Here is a 19,209-nt window from a genome sequence, read left to right on the forward strand (position 1 = left end):
AAGCTGGGCTCAGATAACCAGAGCTGTGAGACTGTCATGAAAGCAGGTTAAGTATCGAGGAACTGAAAAGAAAAATCAGTGAATGAATCCTTCTGAGCTGGAGCAGATCAATCCAGGCAAGAAACATCCCACTGTAAGTAAGCATCCCCCTGGCATTTAGCACAGCCAGGATGGAGTAAAAACCAAACAGCAGTTGAGGTGAGGAGAGAGCGGGAGCATAAAGTGCCTTACACTGACTTGTTTAGGCAGTTCTCATGGGATCACGAAACACGGGATGCTTGAAGAAGAAACGTACGTGCTGACAAACTCTTTGTCTTGTTACAGTGAATAGACTGGGAAAAATAAATTGAAGGCAAGAAATATCAAAAATGCAAGAAAAAAGTGTGTTTTCTCACTTTGATGAGGAAAGAATTTGGCCCTTACAGACTTTTCACCATTTATCAATTACTTCTTCCAGAGCTATGACAGATCAGGTTAAAGTCTCTCCAATAAACTCTACTAATGTCAGTGGATGCCCAACTAGGCCATGCTGTGCCAGCCATGAGCTTCTCTACCTCACACCCCAAAACCGTTATCCTGTCTGCTCAGTTTCTACCATCGAACTGAGAATTTCCATACAGACCCAGTAAAAATGGAGATGGAAGAGAAATAGAATACAAAAACCAAGAAGGCCTGACTCTCTGCTAAGTGCACACTTCAGGTCACATTTTGTACGACGACCCAGCGGGAGATGGCTGCCAATCTGGATCCTGCTCCTGGTTCTGGCAGCAGGCTGTGGCTTACCAACATGCAAGCTGCTCCCCCTCTGTCCTCAATTTCCCCTGGTCTGAAAAACAGGATGCTTCACACACACACACACACAAAAAAAAAAAAAAAAAAAAAAAAGAGGGAGACTATTACAAGAGCCAGCAATGACAGTGCTGTACAAGATCTGGGTCAGGCACTAATAATAATATCCGTGCAAATAGAGTGTGAAATGGTAGTAAAACACAGCAACTGAATGTTATTTTGTACCGCTATAAGTAACCACACAGGATAAAAAAGAGAAGAGAAGGGCAGAGAAGAATCGTGCCTAGCAGTGATTCCAGAAATGGTGCATGATTCCAGATAAAAGTTTCCGGGCCTATGCTGTAACATTTGCATTTTAAGTCGCTACAGTGCTTTGGCATCCTTTCCACTACTTAATAGGCAGTAACAACAACTTATCATAGTTTTTCTAAGATATGTAGAGCAAAACCAGCCAGGCATTGTGGGAAGCCTACAGCTTTCTGAAATAATCTGAGCAAAGACAAATCAGGAGTTCAAGAAAGTGTCCTTCATGTAAGTATTTCAGTTTCCTCCTGAAGCAGTAAGAACCTTAGAGATAAGGACCAAACTTCCTACCCTAATCTTTATTTCTTAAAAAAATTTAAAAAAAAAAAGAGGGATTGGGCAAATAGGCTCAACATCTTAAGGCCCACTTTTCCCAGGGACTAGATAGAATTAGATCTGAGTGGGTTTATCTCAATCGAACTAGGCTAGTTTTTATTAAAAAAAAAAAATCCATATTTTAACCAGCAAAGTTTAATCCCTTCTTTTCCTGTGAAAACTCAGATAAGTTTGATTTTGCGCCTCTCGCTGTCTCCATATTCCAGGTATTATGTCAGTGCACATTAGGCTGTGTCAACACACCGTGACTTCGTCCCCACTAATGCAAAACCTCGGAAAACATGGAGCCAGCAGATAATTTCAGAGCTCTTTTTTTTATTCTTTTTAATGTAACTCGGTATTTATCCTTCCACATTTTTGACACTTCCACGGAGCGGCAGTCCCAAAATGACGAAAATCGGCCTTTCGAATGCAAAGCCGCCTTAAGGCGGGCTGCCGAGCGGCGGTTGCTGCACCGCCGGTGGGCGCCGCGCGCCGCCCGGGGAGCGGCGCTGCCTCCTGACATCCGAGAGCCCCCAGCCGCGCGCACAAGGCCAGACCTCACCAACGGGCACCTACTTCATGGGGAGTGGGGAGAGAACAGCACCCAGCGGGAGGAAAAGGGCTGCGGGGGTTCCGAACGCGCCCCTGGAGATGTTTCCCTACTGAAGAAGCTAAGAACTGGGAGACTGCAGGGCAGTTTGCTCTTTTAAAACAGTGAGGGGCTTCAAAATCCTTCCTAAATCAGCATTAAGGGTTTCTTAAAGATAAAGGAAATGAACACAGAGAGGGGGGCGTGTGGAACATGTTAAAATTGCTACATCACAGAAGTCTCATCCTTTCCCTTCCTGCATCTCGTTCACCTATTTCAGCACCAAATGGTGCTGAATTCTCATGCTTGACCTAGGGACATTTGACATCAGTGAAGGTTTAAGGAAGTTCAGGCCCCTGTCATCTCAGACACGTTACGAAAAAACAAAACTTCATAGTTTTTGAGTCAGATAATGTAATTAATTATTTTTATGGCACGAGGTAGCCAAACACTAACAAACCAAGGCACCAACTTTAATGAGAAAAGAGCGATTCCAGAAATCATGTTGTACAGCATTATTAAAGTCCCTTCTTCCATTAACTACGGCAAGCTGAAGGAAATGTCAGCAGAGGGGAGCTTGCCGTTTCTAAATTGAACACCCTTCAGACACTCTTTCTGGCAGTTATCTTCATGTTTTCCACAGATGCTGCCACTGCCACAAAGTCAGGCACTAAAACAGATAAAACGCTAATGTTGTGTTGATACCCCTGAAGGTGCAACTACCAGCTAGTCTGTACCAGGAGGGAAAACCACCACACAAACTGGACCTTGGAAGCGCTGTAGATGACAACTGATCAACCAACGAAAGTCCTCACACGAGGTAGCTCTCACACTGAAAGCCAGAGTCCATCCGTGGTAGTTCACTGGGTATATATGTACCAGAGTCCATCTGTGGTAGTTCACTGGGTATATACATACTAACTGTAGTCGATGGCAGTGACGCCACTTGTTCCACTTCTGCAGAGGGGCCTGTACAGAGACAGCAATACCTGGAGGTTTGGCTCACACTCTAAATCATTACTCTCCCATTCTTATGTATGGCATCTATACTAACTCATATTTGTATTGGTTCAGCCCCACAGTGTTCAACTGACAAACATCCTGGTATAAGGAGAACAGCATGGAAGGAATGATCCCAGATGAGCACTATGCCCTCGAGATACCTAACCCGTGCGGGCCAACGGAGCTGCTAAGGGGAGTGTTACCGGCCTGGGGCCCTTTGGGGGTCTGTTCGTTAGCAGGGGGCACTCTCGACAGCAAGAGAAACTGCACAGAGGAAAGAAAGCAAAATGGCCACCATGCCTACAAAATCATCAAGTAGATGCTGAAAAGGTACCTAGAGGCTACCCACCGGTCTCCCTGTGAGAAAAGCCGAGGAAGGCGCATTCAGCAACCTGGCAATGACATCTGTGGAGGCAGGAACAGCAGACATGGCAGGGAAAAAAGGAAGTTCTTTTTGCAGGACACTTTGCTCTTTTTCAGCCATTCCCATGGTGCACCCGGGCTCTGAGGGGAGGGCAGGATCAAGAAGGCAGAGAGGAATCCGTTATGTGGAGAGAGGCAGGAAAAACGGCCAACCTGCAAAGGTACCGAAAGAGGCCCCGGCATCAGCCGTGAGGACAGCGAGATGGAGGGTGTTTGTGCAAGCCCAGATTGCACGGGCAATTCATTGGAAGGCAGTGGCATTTTGTCGACAAAGAAGAGTTCAATCAAGGCCTCGCGGGACGCCCGCTGGAGCGGCCCTCTCCTCGCTGCCTCGGCCGCCTGAAAGAAACACCTGTTAGACGCGCCACAAAGCGGCACAAAGCGGCCCGGGGCGGAGAGCGGCGGCCGTGGCCCAAACAATGTGTGCCGAGGGAGCACCCTGGCCCTGAAACGCTGGGATCCCAGCGAGCCAACAGCTGGGGAAAGTGTAATGCTTCACGTTTGGAGGGAGCCTGCACAGACGATTCGACGGCAGCAAATATAACGCGCGTATCTGAGGTCTGCTGCCTCGGCACCAGCAGGAACAGGAACCTCCTAAGATATCCCCGAGAGGGAGAATAAGCTTGCTCGAGAGCAGCCCCAGCAAAGAAAAGATTGCTCGCTTTCACAGGGACACAATGGACAATTTTCCCCCTCCCACAGGGCCTTTGCAAGAGCTCCTGCTAGGAGGACACGGAGCATCGCCGGCAACCTGAAGCAAACAACCCACACAAAAGAGGCAGGAAGCAAACCTGGGGTTCGGCACATCCACCTCGAGGCAGCCCGGGGACATAAACGACACCTTCAATGCACACGCTTCTTGAATGAGTGCAAAGAGAATACAGAATTTTATACTGGTAAATTGACTGCAAACTGAACTTCGCTATTCTGATCACACCCAAAAGACCAAATTTTTTTACAGTCCAAAAAAATAAAAAATAAAAAAAGGAAGACTTAAATAACACCCTGAAGCTCATGACATAGTAATTAAAATGCTCAGAATTTTTTATTTGGCTTTCTTCTCAAGTAAGGAATACAAGAAATACAGCATCACTCTAGATGCTAGAAGGTATCACGTCTCCAAACCTTTCCTTCATACCACTAACTAGGGTAAGGAAACCCATTTCTGGGTACTCTCCTATCCAGAGGATCTTCCTGCTGCCAGAACCATGTTCTGTAGAAAAATAGGGCTGTCCTTTGCTGGGGTGTCTGTAGTTACCGAGCACAGAATCACAGAAGGGGAAAACAAAGAAGCTTGGAAGTTTTATTTCACTAAAGTTTTTTAATTTCTAACAAATTGCACCCATCTCTGTTTAGCTGGCGTGTCTCTCTTGGTGCCTAATCAGTCTGCTTGCATCACTGAGAAATACTGCAGTCGTTGACATCTTGATCTAAACTAAGGATTTGATCTATTTGCTGTGATTTCAGTTGAAGAAGAACAGCCAACACAGCTAAAGAATTTATATAGCACTAAAGAATTTACATCTCAGATCAGCAATAATTTGGTATTTAGGAACAATTTATGGCCCCCACAAAGAAAACAATCCTATTCCTTTAAAGATACTGGAAGTTCATGTATAGAAAAATATTCCGGTTTGTAAATGGTATCTTAAGTGATTCTTAAGACATCTAAGTGATTCTTAAGAAAACTAAGAACTTAAGGAATCTAGGAGCGTAAAATTTACTACATGCAGGATATTAATAAAAGCTTTCACTGATTCACTGCAACTCGTTGTTTCAGACTGGATTCTAGGTGCACTATCAAAGATCAGAAAACATACTATAACTTCATTGAGCTTAAAGGGCTAGATGCTTAAACTGCCTTTCATCAAATACTCAGAGCAAAGACTTCTCAAAAGATCTGTGGTTTTAAATTCTATACCTTCAGCCCTGATTTTGCTGCTAAGACACAAAGAGCATGGTAAATTAAAAGGAAGGAGTTGATTAGTAATAACTTGTGATTACACCTGATCTTGATTCATCCCCACCAAGGGAGAGCAGGGGGAGTAAGTACAGGGTGTTGCAAAGAGAGAATCAAACTGCATTTCCAACATATCTAGCCCAAATTCAACAAAGGCACCCAAGTCATCTGTCTTCCTCTCTAAGGAGGACAGCAAGGAAAGAAAAAAGGTTTATTTTTGATGGAGGGGAAAAAAAAGAAAAGAAGGGGAAAAAAAAAGGAAGAGAGAGGGAAAGTAAACAAGATGCAGGAGGAGAAGGGCATCGTAGATAGGGACTCCTATCCACCACATCCAGGGAACTACCTTCTCTTGCTAGCGTTAAGCCTAGCTGGTCCTGCAACTCAAGTGAACTTTGGTTCTTCTCCCACCCTTCAGGGTGGACATTTCAGGGTGACAATGTTTTGCTGACAGCATGAATGGTTGGTACATGAGTATCGTTTGCTTTCACAGCCATCGAAACCATGGAGAGGTACAGTAAAGTAATGGGATGAAAAGACAAGCATGCAAGTTAGGAAAAGGACAAAATTCAGATTGTCCATATAATTTTAATTTTGCCTGTCATGGATACAGTCTACAATGATATGAACATATAATTCTGCTTCCCTAGGACATCATTTCTTATACAATATGTATGATGGAGGCAAAACAGCAATAAATTAAAAGTACCTATTTAACCTAATTCTGCCTTTCTAACTTCAAATGTCTTACTTCATTGCTTAACTAATGCCTTTCTTTGCACACAATTTTCCTAGCATACAAAAATACAGAAGTCTTGATGATTTCTATTAATTTATCTAATGAACATCTAGTCTTTAAACCATCTCTGTCTCAACTTTAGAATAAATCTGTTGAATGCTATCATAGAATCACAGAATGCTTAAGGTTGGAAGGGACCTCTAGAGGTCATCCAGTCCAACCCCCCCTGCACACGAAGGGTCACCTAGAGCACGTGGCACAGAGTGGCATCCAAGCGGGTTTTGAAGATCTCCAGAGAAGGAGACTCCACAACCTCTCTGGGCAGCCTGTTCCAGGGCTCTGTCACCCTCAGTGTTAAGAAATTTTTTCCTTAAGTTCCTGTGGAACTTTTGGTGCTTCAGTTTCTGGCCGTTTCCTCTAGTTCTATCGGTGGCCACCACTGAAAAGAGGCCAGCACCATCCTCCTCACTGCCTCCCTTGAGGTACTTATAGACACTGATCAGGTCCCCTCTCAGCCTTCTCTTCTCCAGGCTGAACAGGCCCAGCTCCCTCAGCCTCTCCTCGTAGGGCAGATGTTCCAGGCCCCTGATCATCCTTGTGGCCCTGCGCTGGACTCTCTCCAGCAGCTCCACATCCCTCTTGTACTGTGGAGCCCAGGACTGGACACAATACTCCAGATGTGGCCTCACCAGGGCTGAGTAGAGGGGCAGGATCACCTCCCTTGACCTGCTGGAGACGCTCTTCTTAATGCACCCCAGGATCCCATTGGCCTTCTTGGCCATGAGGGCACCCTGCTGCCTCATGGTCAACTTGTTGTCCACCATGACACCCAGGTCTTTCTCTGCAGAGGTGCTCTCCAGAAGGTCGGTCCCCAGTCTATACTGGTGTCACTGTCACTATCACTAGCAATTGCCCTTAAGAGAACTCAAACCTGATAAAAGCTATTTTCTAAATCAATGCATTTCAAAATGAGTTTAAAATTCTTTGTGCTGGATTTTTATAAACTGAAAGTACTACAAATTAAATTCAGCCCATTTAATTCTTTTAAGTATCTTTCACATAGGTTTTCAATTTATTTTTATAACATTATTAGGTTTATCTTTGATTATAGGTATACTGCCCTATAACTCTTACCCTCTCCAATGCAGATTTCGAACTAATTTCAACAAAATTCTGAAATGATTCCTTAAAAATATTTACTTGTTATGCATTTTATTTGATCTTTCTTATGTGATAATGTGTTAAATGTCTACTAAAGACAATACCTAAGCTGCAGAAAGCTGGCATGAGATCCAAACAATTCAGGAAGATTTCCACTAGACGACGATCCTATTTTCTTCTCCTCCTTCAATTTCTAAGCCAAGCTTCACTCACGTTGCCCCCTTCCAATTACCACCATTTCAAGTTATTAAGCCTTTTTTTTTTTCCTGTTCTTGAAAATACCAAGCATAAGTAATTCCCCTACCACTTTAACACAATTCAGTAGCAGATCCCTGGTGGACAACAAAAACAAAGCAATTCCCCTTGGCCTCTGGCATGCTGTTACCACCAGTGGTGAGCTCATCCTGCCTCCTGAACTATGCAGGCTAGGGCATCATCAGCCTTGGGATGACAGATGTCTGAGGAAAATCCAAGGGGATGAAGACAGCGGTGTTGATTCAGTAGGTGGAACCACACTTTTCCCTCTGAATCATTTTGAGCCATTATTCCAGCAGCGAGTTTGAAGTACTCTATTTTGAATGAGCTGTCAAACTGGAGTCGTGACCACTTAACGTGGCAAGAGATGAATCAGAATTGTCCGCAGAAACTAAATGATCCACATGTTTCTCACCCTCTTGATAATATAGGTATGGGGGCTAGCAGCAAATTCAGCATGCTCACTATAATCTGTTGTAGTTAAAAAACCCCAACCATTTTAGACAGAAGGAGTCGGGCAGAATTAGGTGCCCAGCTGCAGTGTCTAGAATGGTAACAACAGATCATGGTCCCCACACATCTGTGCTCCAGGGCTGCGAGGACAAGCGAGGGAAACCTTGTCGCAGTCCTGAGAGCTTTTTGGTTCAAGTTTTACTGCTGGGCACAGGTCAGCACCATCTCTCTGTTCTGCTCCTGCTGTATCTCACTGAAAAACACAATAATTTCTAAATAACCCTAATAACCAATTTGTCACATTAGTTAAAGCTAGGCAATCCTGATATACCCCATAATACTGAACAGGCAACAAATGAGATCAGAATTTGGCTCAGAGTTCCTATATTTTGGGGATCTTTCAGCATAGCATGTGCTACATAAACCAAACATTGCTTGGCCAACGAGGGGGAAAACCCACAATTTAGAGAAATCACCGGAATGATGTGCGGCTGTGAATTTTCAAATTTAGGTTTGTTCCGGGGGTAAGACCCTACAATAAACGCTCTCAAATTATGTAGCTATCTGAGTCATTTTGCAACTGGTGACCCTTATAATGATGTTCTCGTTTTCAGAGCCAATGTGACGCTACACAGTGATTTGTCTGTTAAATTGAATCTTTGCCTCTAGATAGATGGATAGATATAAAGTTTATTTTGAAATGTCTTCTAGTGCCTCTGAGTCTGACTGATGTGAGATGTTATTTTGAACATGCCAAAGCATCTGAACGGCTCCAGTCCTTTCTTTTCAGCGCGCATTCCTTGATAAGTGGCAAAGCTTCCCACTTATCAGTCACTCAAAGTGACTGTGGCTGTCAGTTGTGTACAAAGCGCAATCAGTTTGGAAGCAGAGACACCAGCATTTTTCTTCTCAGCTTGAAGCAAACACGTTTTGACTGCTAGTCATTCAATTTTAAAGCATCTTCAATTAGGGGCGGATGAAGATATAAAGAAAACACATCCTAAACACCTCTGCCAGCCAGCAGTAAAAAATTTATTGTTATCTCCCGCTTTACCTTAGCGTACAGGCAGCAGCAGCAGCAGCAGCAGCCTATTTTGGCTGCACAGCAGAAGTGCTCATGACTGCACACACTCCACACGGCCAGGAGCAGGGCCGTAAAGACCTTGTGTTCGCCCTCGCAGACCGCCTGTACAGAGTACTGCGGTGCTCCCTCTTTTGATGCTGTACCTCAGCTGTACCCTGTGTAACTACCTGTACGGTCACGTAAGCAGAGCCCCACGTGCGCCATGAACAAAAACATTCACACATTGACCCATGCACTCTCTACAGGCACTAAAGCTCCGATAAAAGTAATTATATATATACAATGCAAAAGCTGACAAGGAGACAAGAAACAAAAAACACTGCTGGCAGAAAGGAGGGGCAGAGGAAAAGGGCAGGCAACCATCAGAGGAAGATGACTTAGGAATGCAGAAGTGGAAGGGAGGGGAAGTTAGGAGGCACTGGAAAGAGAGGTCTCAGTGAGAACACTTGCTGGCGACCTTAGCAGAGAGGGACCAGGACAAGGCCTTGGCGCACAACGCTGTCAGCTCTGCGGTAGGGTGAACGGTGGTATTTTTCTTATAGTCCTAATTGCTGGGTTATTCTTGACGTTTCAGGCTTCAGTGTTTTGTTTCTAATAAAAGTAAGTTTCTAGCTCTCCCTCATGATTACATGAAAAAAATGGAAAATGTGAATACTGTAACTTCCAGTACTAAAAAGGAAACTGAGAAAAAAAATGCTAAAAGGACAACAAAAAAGCCATGAAGTTTCAAAATATGTTGTGATCTTTGAATGTTTGGACAGGCAATATTGGGGAAAGCTTTATATCAGCAAGTGCTCTTGCAATAGCATAGCTAAGCATAGGCAAAAAGCTGATTTCTCTGATCAAACATATCCTTGTAGTCTTAATAAATTCAAGCTGTACAAATCTCAAACAGCTTCTCCTTGCCTCCATTTAAGATCACCCCTGATGCAGCCACAGCAGTTAGCAGAGTGGATTATGAGAGAGCATAAGGAAGACCCGACTTTGAGGCGGATGCTTGCTCTGGAGGCAATCCTGGTTGGCGAGAGGGCGGCGCAGAACGCCACTCTGCACACACGTACGGGTAGATACATAAACGAGCAATCTGCAGTCCTTCCCTTTTATATGACTTAACTTTTATGATAATGGCAGGAGGGGAGGGCCCATAGGTTCTTCTAAAGTATATGCATCATATCCCTCAGCAAAACATATACTTTATTTGCAGTGCTTGAGAGGACAGAAATCAATTAGCTCATCCTGACTTCTAGCCTAGTTTTTCTTTTTTTTCCCCTTTTTCACTCCTCCCTTTCCCTACCTCCTCCCCCAGCCTTGTCTCTCCCTTTTTTTTTTTTTTTGTATAATTAATTTCCCAAGGGCTCTTCCCTGCTCCAGGGAGAGGCGAGTTATTCGGATAGCTGATAGGACATCAGCTGCAGAGCTTTTGTGAGAAACAATTGGTCGGGCTCTGCCGGCAACCTCGGTTGTTTGGGAAGAGGTTGCAAAGTCATGGGAAAGGCTGCGGCATGACTCCGACTTGGGTCTGTCTTACTGCATCGAGCAAGCCCATGTTTATAAGTTTCAGAAAAACAGCTGCTCCCGACACATGACGGATTCGGACAAAATGTCCCCAATCTACGGGCCCGTTCAGTTTGGCTCTGCAGTCACAGCTTGTCATCTCCACACTGGTAAAAAAACAAACACCAAACTGGCTCTGGGTGGACAGAGCCCGTTCTAAAAACATTCTGCAGAGTGAGAAGGAAGACACTTTCTCACAGTTTCCTACCTAAGACCACTACAGATGAATAAGAGCCTTTTCACTCTGTGCAGTGGGAGCAGGATCAGGCCCGCACTTCAGCAGCTTTATTGTCTCCCAAGGAAACCTTTTGTCCTCACCTCTCTCTGATATGCAAAGAGGACCCCAATTACAGAAGGGCTAAGGCTGCTGTGCTCCGCAAGGGCTTGCAAAGGGTTTGCAGCACCACCAAACCCTGCTCTGCCATTGACCACTTCTCAGGAGAGCAGAACTCCCAGGGAAAACAGCAACCAGAACCAACAGGCATTACTGAAACTGCAACCGAGCCCCTGGGTACTGATTGCTCACTTCTGTATCACCATCTCCAACCCTTTAAAGCCTCCTGTGGAAATCGGGGTTGTGAGTAGGTATGGAGTCAGGAATAAAATCTCTCAAGTCCTTAAGTCTGCAGCAAAGAGACACCAATAGAGCAAGGATTAAGGGTAAGGGTCTCTACCCTCCTTATTTAAGGCACAGAGTACTCAAGTACTTAGCTCACTCTATGCACCGATGGAGGATGAGCTACGTTGGAAGTATAATTTACAGCACAAACCTTTTGGGGCAGGGACCAAAACTTCACATTCCTCCTGAACAAGGAAACTCTCAGCACCTCTTACAACAAGGAGCAACTGGTGCCTTTTTACAACTGAGTCCAAGTTGCCTATGTTTCTTTTGAAGAAGGTTAGCATGCTAGTCAATCTCTGCCTTTTTTAGTCTTCTCTCTTTTCTCTTTTAAGAAACAGAAAGAGAGAGGATGCAGAGAGGCCTGCACGTCACTCAGCCAGCTCTGGCTAACAGCTGCTCACTCACCTAAGCAGTTCAACAGCAGCAACAAAATAATACCTATCACCATAGGTAACTGTGCGGGCAAACCATGATATCTGAATCCCTACAGAAGCAAGTTCCTTTAGCAATGTTTTGGAAGGCTGGAATCAAAACAGAGCCACTTCATGTTTGGAAAGTTTTGAAAATAACAACTCCGTGCCACATACAACTTACATTTAAGCTTAAGGAATGTTTTTTCCTGAGCTTCTGTGCAACTCAGAAACCAAATCCTTCTCTCCTCCCTGCTCAAAAAGATAATAATAATAAAAAAATACATCTGGTTACAGAAGGACTAACCATTCTGCAGAAAATTCCAAGTGTTCAAGATTTTACTACATTCCAAATCGGAACACCACCTTTAAACTTCTGATTTAATGAGAATGGGAATATTCTGATTTGGGAACATCAGCACAGCCAGGCTTACCAATACAACTAACTCACGGGGAAAGGGATCCAGGCAGCTGGCAACGGGCAGGGATGACGGAAACCTGGATCCAAGCTCAGAGGGGGAAACCTTACTTGGAGCAGAAGCTGAGAGGACACTCAGGGCAATGAGGGACTCCACCACATCCAGGCAGTCTGTAGACCGAGAGGCTGGAGGGCCCTGGCACACGGCTCCCCACCAGCCACAGGGCCTGGAGAGCTTGGGGCAGCCGAGACCCTGAGCCTGGGGCAGGGGCTCTCGGGGAGGCTGGGGCTCGGGAGCCCAGCACCTTTGTAGCCCTGCAGCTGGAGATTGATCATAGGCAGCATCGACCCACTAAAACACACAGTCATCAAGTGACCAATACCTGACCTGACAGGAATTGCTCTGATAGTATGAGTTGGTATTTAGCTCTTGGGCTAAGTGCAACACCCAGAAATGACTAAATATTACTAACCATGTATCTGTATCTGTAGTATTAAACTGGAAAAAAAAAAAAAAGGCGATCTAGATGCTAAAAGCACTATAAAGTAGTGCTGTTGCTTCCTGCAGCTTCAAGTTCTTAGTTTTCTATTATTAGCAACCTGAAGTGCTCCAAAATCTTCAGCTGGGCTTTCCAAAAAGAATTTTGACTAAAAATCAGAGCAGTTTAAAAAACAACATTTGGCCTCCTTTTTTTTTTTGTTTGCCTTCTAATTTTGGAACGTGTAGTGTTGGTGGTTTCAAACTTTGCCCAGAAACATGAGAGTTGGAAGTTTACATTTTGAATAAATGAAGGCTGGCATTTTCACGTCTCGCATGACTCCAAGAGCTGAGGCTGGAGGATAAGGCACTAAACTTTCTCAGGTTCTCTCCAGAATTGTAAGAGATTATCAACATTGACTTCATCACATTTTAGGCTGCAAGCCTGACCCATTTTATCAACAGTGCTCTAAAGAATATGAATTGCCTTATGAATTTTAACAACCATATTTCATTTTAAATGTAGTTCAATTAAAATGATAGCCGTCACCGAGCTTCAAAGCAAACCAGTCAAACACCAACCTGGTTTCTCTGAGCGACTGGAAGGTATGAACGGCACCATACTACGAAACCTCACACCCCAGGTGTGACACCATGCATGTTTATTGCCTGCACTGGGGACCAGATCACAGACATGAATAAAAGTCTTGACATTTCTCTCACCCTCTGCCCCTTTGACGGGATGCCCACAGAGCCCCAGCTTCCAACATGTTCTGAAAGGAGAACAACAGGAAGGGGGTTATGCCCTAAAGAAGATGGAGAGGTGACTATGAGAGCTCCCCTGAGGCCCTGAAGGTACGTTTTCTAAGCTCAAGCAGCTAACAAGTCTTTCTCCAGCATCACAGAAGTGGCTGGTTTAATTGAGCTGTAGTTACACTGAGCATCGCAGTCCTCCAAGGAGAGAGGCTGCAGTCCTTCCTTGCTCGTGTACAGTGCGCACGACTTAGCACTTGCTTGCTGGGGTAAGGAGAGAGGGCAGGGTTTCCTCAGCGCGCTGAGAGAAAGGAGTCATAAATCAGGGGGTCAGTCAGTTTGTTTCTTCTTTCTTTTTTCTTTTTTTAAAAACCCTCGTGTATTATGCTTTCAATAGCATTTTCCCCCCCTCTCTATGTAGTAATTTATCTGGAATTATGGCAACTCTTACAAGCCTAGAAAAATTTGGCTCAAGTAAAATGAATCCTTTGTCATAAAGAGGTTGTGTTCATAACTGCAGCCTAATCATTCAATTGCACATAAGTCAAATAGTTATCCAGACTTTGTAGGAATATTTCCCCGTCAATAAATCTCACACTATTTAAAAACTCCGGGCCAACGTGACAGAAGCCTGTTAGATTAATTAGAGCAAGGTCAGAAAATCTGAACTCACAGCTACTTTCATGTCACAGTTTTGTTCCACCTACCGTAACCTGATTGTAAACTCATATATGATTTTAAACGAGTATGTTAGGGTGACTTTATTGCCTCCATTTATACACAAAGGCAGATTTCTTCAGTCTACTTTTCTCTGACAACAGTCAACTATGTGTGCAAACAAGAAAAAAGGTTTTCTCTTTCTACTCATCGTCAATATTTTTTTTAAAAGGATTTTTTTTTTTAATCAGGAACTTCACAGTCTAATCTTGGATTGTAACCAGGATTCAAGAGACTACAAGGCCATACAAAATGTGGAACTGGCAAGAGGCAGGCAGTATAATCTTAAGTTTCACTACGAATAGATGAACTCTATGGGAACGAGAGGACATTATTGTCTCTACCCCTGTTCAATTCCTGACCTTATCATGTGACCATCAAAAAGGAGGGTGCCCCAAATCTGATGGGTTTTGTGTGAAGTGGACCCTGGAGGTGAAATTCTGACCTTGATGGGGTCAATATTTCATCTAGAATTCCTTGAGACAAGCCTCCAAATCATTCCTTAGGCTTGCAGCTTGTGGTAGCTGGCTGACATTCATTTACTATGGACTTAGGTCAAACCTGGACAGGGATCAAGAGATGAAAGACTCTATATCTCATTATCAATAATCAGTGTTCTTCATTACCCCCCAAAAATACATACTTCATTCTTATCTACAAGGATGTCAAACTTAAAAAGGGATGAGGTCAAATTTTGTTACTTCTATTTATTTCTATTTGCTGCTTGTAAGACAATTTCTTCTTTCACTCTTATAGCTAAAAGTGAAGAATATAAATACTTTCCATGATATCGGAGAGGTTCTCCTATTTTTTTTTGCGTAAGTTTTATTAGACATAGCAATAAAGAATTAAACAGAAATCCTTCCACATATGAATTTAAAGAAGAAGAAAAAAATGCAGAGGTTGAGGCCAAGTCTGGCCTTACCAATCCACAAACTCTTTTCAGCAAAGCATGTGTCTTTCATATGTTGCCTTATAATAGAGGATTGCAAGTTCCCCAGGAGTTTTTCCTAGTTGCAGAAGTCATGACACTGAAAGAATATCCTCTGAAAGGATAGAGACAGTTTCTCCATTAGTGTGAAGCCATACAATTCCTCCATTTTCAGCGGAATTATGTTTTAACAAACCACCTAAGGAGATAACCCATAATTTTACGCAGCTAATTCTAAAACACTAAAGAGAAGTTTTAGAAGGAAAATCCTGATGTTACTGAACAAACAGAACATAACATCAACTTCCCACAGTTACTTGTAATGCTCTATAAATAATAGCATGCTCAAACAGTCAGAGATTTTACTGTGACTGTAAATATCTGCAAAATGTCAAACCCATCATTTGTTAATCTGTGAAAAATTTCATGGCCAAACTGATTTGCATTATTCCCAAAACAGGAGTTTGCATACATACACATGGAAGAAAAGTAATGAAAGACAGCAAATGGCATAAAAAGAGACTTCTGAATACATCAATTAAAATAAATAAATAAAGTTTACTGATTACATTGGGTTAACAACTTTTCTTCTACCAGAAGCAAACCTGTAAGTACCCAAGACCTAGACAGTTGCTCTCCAAAATCTAACCAATCTTTCAAACAGTTTCTCGCATTCAGACTCCACATTTTAACACCTTGATCAGAGCAAAGGATAGATGCTTAATTACTAGTGATCAATGAAAACTCTTCAGCAAAGTATCGAACAGAATTGTAGGAGATCCATTCAATCCATTTTTTTTTAAATCAGTCCCCATCTGCAGCTGGAAGACACTTTCAGAGAATGTGATCCTACAAACCTTTGCTCAAATGACCAGCTCTTCTGACATCTGTTTCTTGATCCCTATATGAGCAGTGTTAATCATAAGAAGCCTTTCAGAAACTCAAAAACTGACATTTCTTTGCTTAGAGACAGGTAACATCTGCATGGGTTTTCATAAATGAGAAGCCAAGCTATCTGCAGAGATTCTTATGAAACTATGACAATAACAGACAAAAGTGAGGAGGGGGCAGGGGAATGGAAAAGGAAAAGGAGAGAAAAGAGGTAATAGGGACATGGGTGGAGACGGAATCTCTGACCTGGATCTGTTGCTGAAGAAGGTTAATTTTGTGTTGTTGCTGCAGGAGCTGCTGCTGTTGTCTTGCAATCTGTGGAGAAATTGCACAGAAGAAATATGAGATATGGATCATCTTTCCTGGAACTGGTACATAGGAATTTTCCACCCTGCTTTGTTCTTTAAACTGCTCTATTAAGCTAAAAACCTCCAAGCGTGGGTGGCAGCAGCTTGGACTGAAGCAGGTGCTCATATTCAGGAGCAATTCACAGCTGATACTAATGTGAAAGGGACATTATGGACAGAGGCAATTAGGGACATTAGGGACAATGCTGTGCCGGATATGAAGAGAAGGAATGATGCAAAAATCTCTTCTCTCGTTACCTTATGGAGTGGCACTGCTGAAGCCAAAAAACATGAGCATTCATCTGCTCCTCCCTGCTGGAGGAGGAAGAACAGTGGCAGAGAGGATGGCAAACAGGAGGATAAGGTAGAAGCGGCAAGAAAAGTAGGATGGACAGTAATAATCTTTTCACTTTGGGTACTACCCACTCAAAGCCTTCAAGAGAGGAAGTTTGGCACCCAGGAGAAAGTTGTTAGTGTGTGCATGTCACTGAGGGAGAAACAGGTACAGAGAGCCTGGAAATGGGTTTGGGAAAATCCCTTTGCTGCTCAGCACCTCCATGGGGTGTCCCCTGAAAGAAGCTGGGGGCTGATGCAGGTCAGGGGAGCTCCACGCTGAAACCAGTTTACGGAAGTTGTTGAAGTAGGTCTAAGTCTTCTAAGTCAAAATCACCTGTACTTTCTATAAGAACTTCCTCTCTTTCTCCTTTGGCTGAGTGATGGAGAAATCTACTAGCCTACCAGGAAAATGCAGACAGTACTGTAACCACAATTTTTGAAGGACTGAGAGAGAAACCAACATATACCTCAAAACTGAGAAACAAACAAAATCGTTTACTTGAGTCGTTGCAGAAGCTCTGCTCTCATTGAGAGCTAGCACAGCAGCTATAAGGAGGATTCCTCAGGGTGAGACAGGTCTTTCCACATACTTAAGGGGAAGAGTTTTAAGCATTATTCCCCTAAGGAGTTCTTTTTTTCATTGCTATTATTAAATTATTATCACAAGAAACACTTGCTTATTGTTAACTCCACATCCAAAAGATTAACAAACTCTTTTCTTTCTAGAGCCTCTCCTTAAATGACCATAACTATTTTTTGTTGATTTTTTAAAATTCAGTTAACTTCTATATAACACTGAATTATAAACAATGCCTTAAATTAAAAGAAATGCAAATTATCCTAATAGTAACCTTGCAGATTTTCTTCCTGCCTTCTCCTCCATTTGTTCCATTTTCTTTTTCACTTATAGATCATTCAGCCATCCTAAAACAATAGCGACTTTAGCAGGCAGAGCAAAAACAATAGGTCCTGTAGGATGTCTCCTCATCTTGCCAGTCCCTCCACACACTGTTGCTTACACACAGGAATAAACAACAGTGTGATACAATTGAACATGCAGAATTTTGTTAACTTCATAAAAATTAATGTAACTGCAAGTATGCAGACATTGGAATAAATAAATAGAAAGCTTACCTCCCTTACATAAGTGCAAATATGATTGCAATATTCAAAAAAGCATAGATATATGCTCAGATAGACCTATATGTTTTGAGAAAAGAGGCATGAGGATGCACTATCAACAAAATACTAGGCTGGATATCTAAGCATTTATCTAAGCATGCTCTTCTCAATTACGTTCATTTCTGCTAAAAGTTGCATGTTTCAAATTCGTTCAAAAAAATTCGTGCTCTTGCATAAAATGTTGTGGACATCTGTATATATTTGAACTGTTCATACGTGGATACGTTTTTGCACCTCCAGTGGGGGGTATATTTGCAAGAACATAAAATCAAACATTTAAAATGCGGGGAAAAAAAAAGACACACACACACATTTGTTCACTGATTTTACATTCTTCCCTACATTTTTTTCAGTGTCGGCAAAAAGACCCCCTTTTTTAAAAAAAGAAAGGTTACGATCCCAGTGCCATGTTTTGTAGCCTCTGGACCTATTCAGTATGCTTGAATGCAAGCGATATTGGAAGAGTATTCAAGAGAGTTGAATTTGCACACTGATTTGCACTTATGAAAAACAAGCCAGTATGGAAAGAGAATCCCCCAAGCTGTAGGGTATTCCTTTCAAAGACAAAGAACACAGAAATTTTACACACTCCAAATTAAGACGTTGTTCCGATATACCTTTATTCAAGTTTCTTCTCCTAAGAAAAGGAAGGAACACAAATTCTTGGTAGAGAACAAACTCGAGAAGCACCCACCATAAAAGCTGAACTGCTGGAGAGCCCTCCTAGGAGTGGCTTTAAGCTGGAGGCCCCTGCGCTACTCACTCACCTGCTCTTGCTGCTGCTTGGCCAGCTCCATTTGCTGGCGCTGCTTCTCGATCTGCGACGCCGCCAGCTTCTTCTGCTCGTCGTGAGCTGCCAGCAGCTGCTCCCGCAGGCTGGTCAGCTGATTGATCATGCCCATGAGCTGCCTTTCTTTCTCAGCGAGGCTTTCTGGAGTCCCTGAGCATCGTACGGCGAAAAACACAAAAAGGTAAAGAGGAGAGGGGAAATTCAGAATTAGTTCAGTTTTTATTTTGCAACTTCACTGTAAGCAAAGTTTTATCAGAACAAAAGTGCAGCAGCATATTGCAACATATTTGCAGGAAAATGAGCCAGGAAGATGTTCTTGTGTGTTAGTGTTCCCCTTCAATGCTTGCTTGCCCTTTCATCTATTTCGCATTGCCCTTTTTTTTTCCCAGCATTAATAGGGAAAAAAAATGGTCTCTTTTATATGAGTTTCAAATTTTAATATTATTTACACACCATAGCCATCATGGGGATCAAACCCAACATTTCCACCATGAAAAGGCTGTAATATTTTTTGTCAGAAACTTATGACAAAACGATGCCAAGCTTTTCAGCTTGCAGAGGCTGCCGGGTGCGTATCCGCATCTCCCCAGAGCCGAGGGCGAGCACAGCAGCCTCCTCGCTGGCGGATGCCCCCGTGCCCGGCACTCTCACCATCAGCAGCACAGCGTCCCACAGCTGCCAGCAGCTGCTCTGCCATCCAGGGCTGC

General features: G+C 43.2%; 1 protein-coding gene across 11 annotated transcripts in view; it reads right to left on the reverse strand.

The window, feature by feature from the left end:
- Positions 1 to 19,209, reverse strand: part of SOX5 (SRY-box transcription factor 5) — a 599,951-nt gene that overhangs the window by 121,124 nt on the left and 459,618 nt on the right. For all 11 annotated transcript variants that reach the window (XM_088528386.1, XM_088528388.1, XM_088528387.1 and 8 more), the window contains 2 exons: positions 18,480 to 18,652; positions 16,094 to 16,162 (listed from right to left, as the gene is read on the reverse strand). In XM_088528386.1, coding sequence (XP_088384512.1) covers positions 16,094 to 16,162; positions 18,480 to 18,652 — 242 coding nt within the window. The remainder of the gene's footprint in view (positions 1 to 16,093; positions 16,163 to 18,479; positions 18,653 to 19,209) is intronic.

Source organism: Tinamus guttatus, unplaced genomic scaffold (assembly GCF_059628265.1).
Source record: "Tinamus guttatus ecotype Peru unplaced genomic scaffold, ASM5962826v1 Tinamus_guttatus_pri_ptg000308l, whole genome shotgun sequence".
Taxonomy (NCBI): Eukaryota; Metazoa; Chordata; class Aves; order Tinamiformes; family Tinamidae; genus Tinamus; species Tinamus guttatus.